This window comes from Lipotes vexillifer, unplaced genomic scaffold, assembly GCF_000442215.2.
Source record: "Lipotes vexillifer unplaced genomic scaffold, Lipotes_vexillifer_v1.1 scaffold1049, whole genome shotgun sequence".
Classification (NCBI taxonomy): Eukaryota; Metazoa; Chordata; class Mammalia; order Artiodactyla; family Lipotidae; genus Lipotes; species Lipotes vexillifer.
Genome location: NW_006799027.1, coordinates 1,934,814 through 1,944,988, shown reverse-complemented (window position 1 = coordinate 1,944,988; position 10,175 = coordinate 1,934,814). Strand labels below are relative to the sequence as shown.

Sequence of the window (10,175 nt, the reverse complement as noted above, 5' to 3'; positions counted from 1 at the left end):
ACCCACTGTGGAAATTGGCAGTGGACCCCCTTGAAGGTATGCAAATACAATTCTAACTTAAATCTTTAAATCAGGACAGATATTAAAATTTGCGTTAATGTTCATCATGTAATAGCAAACCGACACTAAAAACTTCTGCAAGATCTTTTATGTTACACAAGAGTAAAAACTGTAGTATATGTTCAGATAGTTAAATGAGCACCAAACACTACAAAGTGTAACCAACATGGTTCTATTAAAAACTCTCTTCAACTATGGCATTCAAGGACAGCAATACAATCTTTTCTTTACAAAGCAACCAATATAAAAATCTGCAAATGCCATCAATGCATTTATAGGCTATTATTTTCACATAGGCATGTCATTAGATTCTTTCAATTCTTTCTTTCTTTCAGTTCTTTCCTGAGGTATTTTTTGTGGTTTACTTTTATTGTACTGCTGGATGCATTATCTTTGATCATCCTTTCCTAAAATGATTTTTAAAGACCTGCAAAAAATTTTTATTGCATAGGACACTGTTCATGACACAGAGATCGGGAACTGCAAATATGTGGCACTGGAACAAGCCTTACAAATGTTGCATTTTAAGAATTTTTTTCTTTTACAGTTTGCCTCTTTTAAAAAATTGAAGTTACAGCTAAGAGTTAACTACATACAGTGAAGCAGTGTGGGAATGTTAGAGATTAGAAAATACTATGAATGATAAAGGGGAAAAAAAGCCATAATTCTTGCTGGCTTTATATTGTATTGCCTTCAAAAGCAACTGTACATATTGCAATCAGTTCATAGTTAAATATTTCTACTAATCTGTTTTAGGAGAGCAAATGTCTTTCAAGGTTTCCAGTTCCTCTATGAGCTTCTTGTTCTGAACTTCCAGCACTGCAACTCGACTCTCCAGACATTTGACATATTCTTTCTTTCGACGTCGACATTCTTTAGCAGCTTCCCTATAAGAGAGTAGAAGCAAAAGGGCAAAAACAAAACATTTTTTTTCACATGCATGCTACTGACAGGGAGGCTGAAGTAAGCTTGGTAAATGTGATCGTGGTGTTCCAAATCCTGGGACAACATTCCCAATGCGATTCCAAACCCTAAGCCAAACTGGGTTCTGAAGGGTCACAAGCATCCCTTCCACAAGTCCACATGGCAATTAGTAAGACTGCTGCATCTCCTGCCTTGATTAGAGCTCTGGGCAAACAAGGCCCAAGTCAAAGACAGTCACTCTGCTTTACGGCAGTAAAGATCTTTGAGGGCCTTGAGTTCCTCAATGAGAGTCTTGTTCTGGTTTTCAAGCACAGCCACACGGTTTTCAAGACATTTGACATATTCTTTCTTCTTCCTGCGACACTCCCGGGCAGCTTCCCTGGAACCAACACAAGGCAAATGACAACAGGAACAACCTCTCAGCACAATCCAGAGCGGCTCGTGAGTTTCTGCCCCCCAGACTCAACTGCCAGTCAGTCCTTGGGGATGTCCGCATGGAGCCGCACAACAGTTGTAACCGAGCACATGCCTCGTTGGGAGGTTACCCTAAGACAGCAGGAACGACGGCAGAGCACAACAATTCGCCTGGCATCTGTTGTAAATGGTGTTTTCTTAGGGCACACGTCCCATGGTCACAGTGACCAGCAAGATTTTCAGTAACCAAAACGATAGGACCACATCCCCAAGTGGAATTTCTACAAAAACATTTACAGATCTTTTCAATTCTCTTAATTATTTTTGTCCACCAAAAGCCACATATTCCATCACAATGAGTTAACTTTATTTGATCAAAAAATGATTGGAAAAATTAATCCTTAGAAACCAGTGTCAGCACTGGAGATTTTAATTCTTCAAGACTAAATCTCAGTAAAACAAGATCAATCATGACTGCAAGCCAACAGTTTGTCGGCTAGAAAACAACATGGATAAGAATAACAATAAACAAATCATGCACATTTTCATAAACCAAAATGGAAGGGACTCTGCTTCTGAAAACTAAGGAAGGATAGAAGAGAGGGTACAGAATACAACCCTCAATAATTCAGATAACTTAAATCCAGAAACGTGAGAACACCACAACTGAAGTCATGGAAAGGACGCGAGAGATGCATCTGCTAACCAGGATTTAAAGCACTGCAGACATGCCCGGAGAAAGGCCAGACCAGCAGCCAAAGCAACACACACAAACAAACAGAGGAGCTGAGTTAGTCATTTTCACACATTACCCTGCCAAAAAACAATGGACATGGCCAACATTTTCTTTCTTTCTCCTTCTTTTCAGGGTGGGAGGGGGTGGCTACTACATCATTGAACTCGTCTAGAGAATATACCCTCTGATAACAGCTTTATTTTGGAGTGTTCCTTTGAGAATAACTGCCTTTGGCGTACCCATCATATCAAAAAGCCTACATTGAAACAGGTAATTCAAATATGTATAAGCAAAAGTTGTGTTGAACGTCTAATCACCAGTTACTGTAATGCCAGTTAGCACTGCTGCAATTCTGGACTAGGAGTGACACATGCAACACATGTGGCCAATTCTGTTTTATTTTTAGGATAGTTGATGCTCACTAACAACTGGTTATCTGTGTTTTCTCTGTGGGAAGCAAGGGTCAGCAGAAGAGAGCCCTTGAAATCCCAATGAACTGCAGGAAAAGATGGAGCCCTACTCCCCAGCCAAGAACAAAGCCATCACCCTGTGAACTTGAAAGGTTCTCAGACTTCTCAACTGGTTAACAGAAAAATTAACAGTGTAAAAGTGAACACAATCTGATAAACACAGGTGAATTTAATCTAAATGATGCACACGGCAACGCCAAGAATAAATCCAAGCACACTTACACATTTGCCAGTTTGGGAACACAATTCAACTCTTCCACAAAGAAACTAAAATACATTTCTGAACACCAAGGTTTTTGTGATTAAATCATTATATTAAATTCTAGGTCTGGAAGGAAGATAAGATAGTCATTTCAAAAAACAAGTTACTACTAAATGAAATTTTAAATGTCGAATAGCAGTGTTGTGGGATGTCTAATGTTTCAAGTTTAATTTACCAAGCTGTGCTATTTCTTGTGAGTATGGATACTTTGTGTCTCATGCGCCTGCATGCATGTTACCAGAGTCAAAATATTCCAGGCACAAAGCTCTGGATGGCCACACCAGAAGGGGGTACATTCCTAAGTAGTCTCGCTAAGGAAAACACCTGTTTCTTCTATTAATAGTTAGCTCCATTTTCAGGCCTTGCATTTGTCTGGATATACCCTTAGCATGGAGAGGAAGTACATGGCAAAGAGGAAAAGCTGACAAGGTTATTAAAGAAATAACAACTGTAGCCGGATTGGCAGAAATACAATTAAGTATCTATTATGAATGCCAGCCAAAGAATTTAGCTGAGAGAATGTATAAGAGGTCTTTGACATTAATAAGTAAATCCTACATACTCTCCATAAAGCTAAATCTGCAGCTGACACCGGGGTCTCTTTGAGGTGACCTGGTGTTAGTGTAGTGTGGGCTCTGGGGAAAGACGGCCTGACTGCAGTTCCAGGTTCTGTCCAGTTTGGGCTGTGTGATTTTAATCAGCTTGTTACCTGACCTCTCTGAACCTCAGTTCTTCATCTGTAAAGTAAGGGAGAATAACCAGACTTACTCTCATGTGAAAGATATGTGTGAGTTAAAAAGAAAAAATGGTAGAGGGCTTCCCTGGTGGCACAGTGGTTGGGAGTCCGCCTGCTGATGCAGGAGACACGGGTTCGTGCCCCGGTCCAGGAAGATCCCACATGCCGCGGAGTGGCTAGGCCCGTGAGCCATGGCCGCTGAGCCTGCGTGTACGGAGCCTGTGCTCCGCAATGGGAGAGGCCACAACAGTGAGAGGCCCGCGTGTTGCAAAAAAAACCCACAAAAAAACGGTAGAAACAAGCACTGAAAACTTGCTCAGCAGACACTGAGCAACCGAAGAGCCATTTATCATCTGCTTTTCTCTTGTCCTGCTCTGAAACTGAAATTTGGAAGCTAAAACAGACCCTTCTCAGAATCCCGTGCACCTAGGGACTCTCTTGATTATTTCTAGCCAATGAAATGTGCAAGAACACGTGAGAAAATGAGAGAGGGAACTGGAAGCGTATGTATGATAGGAGGCATCTCTACGTGGTGGGGCTGTGGGTAATTTTAATTCTTCCTCTTGCCTTGTACTTGTCCCCAGCTAGAATTTTTCAGAATAGATTGTACTTGGGTATAATAGAGAAAAAACAAAGTTACAAAATAGATAAAAGAAAACTACATGTAAAAGAAAATTCTGAACTCACACTCAGATTTATTTTGCTCACAAAGAAGCTAAAAATTATACTTATCACCTACTTCACAAAGTAAATACCAAATACAAAATGAATCTTTATTTGTAATAAAGTCCTTCCATTATCATTTAAAAAATGAATGTATCTTTTAGACATTACCCTAAAACATATGAGGATGTACGGCCTGCTGATGAAACAGTTTCATGCCTGGAACTCTGACTAGAAGACTTACTTATCAGCACATGCAGAGCACAAGCCCACATAAAATGCCACACAACATGTAACTTGGGAGAAATAGCTGAGGAAAAGTTAATTTTTTAAAAGCCCCACAGTAATAAATGATATGTCCCCTAAGTGGTTGCGGTTTCTAGTGAAACATCTTACCTATTTTTCATTAGCCTCAGCTCTCGTTTGCGTGTTGCTTCCTCTGCTAGTTGCTGGGGACTGTGCAGGCTTCCCGGCGAGGCAGCCATCACTACTCCCTGTGGCAAAGCAGTAGTTGGAGCTCGGATCTGGTAAGTCGGCATGTCACCAGTGGTGGCTGCAATGAAACAAAATATCACATGTTATATAAACAACTTATGACTTGATATTTTACGTAAAATTGACCTGGAAATAACATACTTCTTTTTACATGTTTTAAGAGGTGAGCTTGCTAATGTTTAAGATGATTATTCTGAGCATTATAGAAATTTTAGGTATCAAAGATCCCTTCAGCATTTGGACCAATGATACTCAGCATGCTCTATACATTTAATTGAAAGGTTTTTATCAAAGGCTAAAGTAGAGAGGCTTTTCAACTGATAGTTCATTTAGCCTAAAATCAGTGGTGTGCTGATAAATATTTAACCACCAGCTCTCTAAGGGGGGGAAAAAAAGCCCTGGTCCATAGTGTTTATCATTCCCATGATGTAAATTCTTTCACCATGGCCAATTTCAAGCTACCGATATGACTTCACTAAACGTAGAGCTGGAAAGACATACAACAGTAAGTAGCACACCATACAGACAAAATAGATAACCTCAAGAGCATAGATACAATTATTAGAAATGATGAGTTTTAATTATTTATTAATGTTGTTTTTAATGTAATTTGTTAAATATATACGTATTTATGTCTTTAGTTTTTAATAATGTCTGTTTTTGCAACCAGTTCATAAAAATCCTGAAAACTTAATAATTGGCTCCAGCAAATGAGTGGGAGCTGGCCCTAGCACACCACTGCAAACATTTTAATTAAGAAGAGCATCTCCATCCTCTGAATACCCCAGCTAAGAGATTTTCCTAAACCCTGCAGCATGCCTGAAACAGTTCCTGAATGTCTTTAAGTGCAAGTCTTATTAACAGGTGATGACTGAGGTACTGGAAGGAAAATACTAGCTTACTGTATTTTCAGCTTAAAAACAAGGACAAAATAAGAAACAGGAAAGCTCTACTTAATACTGGTTTCTCTAGGGAAGGATAATTTTTGTCTTTCTTAGGTTTCTTGGGATAATAATACATTTCTAAGTATTAATTTTTTAAAACATATTTTCTAATCATAGTATAATCACAGTTAAATGACAGATTTAAATATTTATTTAGTATTCAGATTGAATACTAAAAGTAAGTCCTCAAAGTGTAATAATTTAATTTCAAAATTTGTCTATCTACTGCAATAAACACAGGTTCCTAGGAAGGACAGATGGATTTAAGTGAGTAAACATGTTTCTACTACCAATGTGTCAACTTTGAGAACGTATGGTCCAGAATTAATTTGATGTTTTGATGAGATATTATAAAATACATGCTCTCTCAAAGCTAAATGCAAGAAAAAGGTTAAAAAAAGTTATCAAATCCTATAAAAATTGGTCTGATCTAAATGCCAATCAAAATATGAAATGCATCACTGCTGTATGTCATTAAAATGTATTATACCTATTGAGTAAGAAACAAAATTTTACCCAAAGGGAGACAAAGACTTTTTTCACGTAAGTAGAATATTATCACTGAAAATAGCCAAGCAGTTTAAAATGTTAATCGAAAACTGATCTATGTGCTTCTTTTGGGTAAATGCCAGGTTTCTTCCCTCTAGGGCTCAAGAGTTAGGTGAGAGAGTAAAAATATGGCTTTGGGGGCTTCCCTGGTGGTGCAGTGGTTGCGAATCCGCCTGCCGATGCAGGGGACACGGGCTCGTACCCCGGTCCGGGAAGATCCCACATGCCGCGGAGCGGCTGGGCCCGTGAGCCACTGCCACTGAGCCTGCGCGTCCGGAGCCTGTGCTCCGCAACAGGAGAGGCCACAACAGTGAGAGGTCCGCGTAACGCAAAAAAAAAAAAAAAAAAGGCTTTGGGGGAAGATAATTCAATTCTTCATAAGGTTTACAAAAATATCATTTATAAGGTTCTTCCTTCTATATATAATTTAATAAACAATGGTGAATAAACAGTAACTGTGATAGAGATAATGATCACCAGCAAAATCTCTATTAATAAACTTGGGAAAAATCCTAAATTTGTTTTCATGACTATTTAAAATACTGTACACACATATGTCTCATTAGGTGTCATAGAAATTTTTGAAATATTTAAGAAGATAACTTTAAAAATCAGTTGTAGGGTTTCCCTGGTGGCGCAGTGGTTGAGAGTCCACCTGCCGATGCAGGGGACACGGGTTCGTGCCCTGGTCCGGGAAGATCCCACATGCGGCGGAGTGGCTGGGCCCGTGAGCCATGGCCGCTGAGCCTGTGTGTCCGGAGACTGTGCTCCGCAATGGGAGAGGCCACAACAGTGAGAGGCCCGCGTACCGCAAAACAAAACAAAAACAAACAAACAAAAATCAGTTGTAAACTGTTAACTTACTAAAGATTTTTTTTAAAATATTTTAATCATATTGCCAGAGGAGCTAGAACGGTGCACAGAACATGATTCTCTCCTTTTCGCTTTATCCACATCAAGGGAAGGTGGCTATGGGATAATAAAGGTTAAACAATGGAACTCGCTAGAGGCAACAGAGGCTTTCTAAAATTGGAACAATGGCCAGCAACGAAGAAGAAGTCCATGTGTCGTCATGCTGACATTTGCAGGCAGCAGGGATGCAGACCTTGGTCTAGGGTTGCTCTTGCCAAACACTGCTCACAAAGAGTGCAATACAATGAATAGAAAGGTACAGAGGGGTTTGCTGTGCTTGTTGGAGTTTTGTGTGTATTTTTTGTACTGTAAGTTAAAGCAGAATGCTTGAGTAACCATTTTTTCAAAAAAGGAAAAAGTGGGGCTTCCCTGGTGGTGCAGTGGTTGAGAGCCCGCCTGCCGATGCAGGGGACACTGGTTCGTGCCCCGGTCCGGGAAGATCCCACATGCCGCGGAGCGGCTGGGCCCGTGAGCCATGGCCACTGAGCCTGCGCGTCCGGAGCCTGTGCTCCGCAACGGGAGAGGCCACAACAGTGGGAGGACCGTGTACCGCAAAAAAAAAAAAAAAGGAAAAAGTTGGGGTGGGCAGGAATACTTTGCAGGTGAAAAGTAAAGTTCATTCACTGGTCTTAAAACCAGAAATGGTTTTAAACTTGTGCCTATTTCCAAAAGCTGAAACTACCCTCCAAGGACCAAACTTGGCACCATGAAGAACAATGGCACTTTCAAAAGAAGTATTCTTAGAACATTTTGAGCAATAGCTCAGGAAAACATATCGCTTTAAAATGATAACTTGGAAGGGAATGATATATTTGGATGTATTAGTTCTGGATGTTAGCTAACAAACTGGGTTTTATTACAATTTTTCAGACATAGTATATATTCATTTTATCTCCTTCAACAAAAATCAGTTTGCAGCTCATTAGTTCAAGCCAGAAACAGGAATTAGTATAAATTAGTAGGAATTTGTATAAATTTCTGTAATATCCCAACGAATCTATATGACAGTACTATTCTAATGGTCACTAAATAAGTATCAGTGGATGAATTCCATATATTCAAATATGATCACATTAGCAAGCATGTTAATAAGATATGGGCAAAGAGAATCTCTTGTTTTGAGGAAATCCAAATGTCAAAAAGTTTTGTTTTTGAAACAAGTTATGAAAAAGTTTTTATCTTAGCTTTAGTTTCCAGTGTTATGGATGCAGTGGTGATTTAAAGCAGGTTAGCTATTGAGGATCACAGTTCAGAGAACCATACTACATTCTTCGATGACACATTCTGATCCCTGTACTCTTATAAAGGCCAATTCCTGTTCCATCTTAACTACTGAAAGTGTCCAAATTATTTTTTTATGCTAGAATTTCACTGTATTAATTATTTCTGAAAATAAATGGGCCATCAGTGGGGGCTTCAAACTCATGACTGAAGAAGAATAAGAAAAAGATATTTATACATTAATTTTATTCTAAGGCAGCAAACTTTAAAGGCAAGTCAGGGATATCTTTTTTACCCTAGACTCTAGCACAGTCCTCGGCATATAATGGGTACTCTGTGAGTTTACATGTGCACCACAGAGTAAATTTTGAACTTCTCAAGGTTTTGCAAAAGCCCACTGCCATTTAGAATGTTTAAAATAAGCGATCTTTTTATTATAAGACTATAATTAGCTATTGTTATTATAGCTAAGTCTTTAACACTAAGCCATGGAAAGCCCGATAAGATGCCATGTATTTACTCAAACTGACCTTTCTTGATAAAAGGCATTATTTCTTACGTCTTCCCTTAAATATTACTTATCTACCCTGGCATTTTAGAAACAGAGGAGTTGTAATTACAGTGTGATTCCAACCATCTAACTCCTGACATGAAAAAAAAAAAAAAGAAAGTTTAGGTTTAGTGTCAATATTTCATGGGAAAGAAAATTCCTAGGACTCTCAACTCTGGTCAGTAACTTCATACCTCTCTTTGCAAGCTTTAAACACGGTACAGCAGAAAAAGCATGGGATTTGGAGTCTGGGTTCTAGTCCAGCTGTGCCACTTACCAGCCATGTGACTTGGGGCAAGTTCAGTTTCCTCATCTGTAAAATGGGGATACATGATCTCATTTAATACTCACAATAAACCCTATAATGTATGTCAAAGTGTCTAGCATAGTGCCTGGCACATGGTAGGCTTTCATCAAATGTTAGTTCCCTTCCTCTTCCCTTCCTTAAGCTCTGAAAGACAATGTTCCAAATTATGCTTATACTGTATAATTAAAAGACATATAACAACCATATTTTCCCCTGGAGTTTCCCTTCTAACAAACCTAGGTAACAGAATGACTGAAACGTATGGCTCTTATTCCTTATTTTGCTTAAAAAATATGCCCCTTAAAAAACTTTTAAAATTTCTACTATATTTTATTATATCCCTTTAGAGAATAAATCATTAAAAGATAATATAAAATGTCCTTTTTAATGTGCATAATCATTTAAAAGAGAACCTCGAAGATGGAGGATCACAAAGAAACACGATACAATCTCATCAGACTGGTAATAAGAAAACTGAAAACCTCACAAGTAAAAGGTGTTTGTTTCTTTCTAACCAAGAAAGAAACAAGAAACTCAGCCAAATGCCTATCTTGATAGCTTCCAAAGTGAAACAGTTTATAAACACCCCAAATGATGGTGATATTACTTGCTTATTGGTTTATTGAGATCTCTGAGCACATCAGCTGAACAGAAACATTTTTCTATGTGCAGCTCCTCCCTTCATATGTCATTTTGCTCTGCGTCACTAATCCCAAACACACTGAAGTAACACGCAATGGAGGTGACTTAGGAGCCGTACTTGTTAGCAGGGGCTTCTTTCCCTGGCTCCAGCGAACCAAGGACATCTTCACTTTTCCTTTTGATCCTCCTCCCCGCCACCACACCAGTACTCAAAATACCCAAATCAGGCTTGTCCTCGCCTGGTGTCTCACACTGTCAAAACCTTTCCCTCCTCCACTGCTCCACTCTTT

General features: G+C 39.1%; 1 protein-coding gene across 21 annotated transcripts in view; it reads right to left on the bottom strand.

The window, feature by feature from the left end:
- Positions 1-572: 572 nt before the first annotated feature.
- CREM (cAMP responsive element modulator) overlaps positions 573-10,175 on the bottom strand; it is a 57,596-nt gene continuing 47,993 nt past the window's right edge. For 6 of the 21 annotated variants that reach the window (XM_007471349.1, XM_007471355.1, XM_007471345.1 and 3 more), the window contains 2 exons: positions 4,662-4,818; positions 803-947 (listed from right to left, as the gene is read on the bottom strand). In XM_007471349.1, coding sequence (XP_007471411.1) covers positions 803-947; positions 4,662-4,818 — 302 coding nt within the window. Of the gene's footprint in view, positions 948-998; positions 1,364-4,661; positions 4,819-9,213; positions 9,250-10,175 lie in introns of those variants that run through there. The other 15 variants (XM_007471343.1, XM_007471350.1, XM_007471346.1 and 12 more) reach the window with 7 other exon arrangements.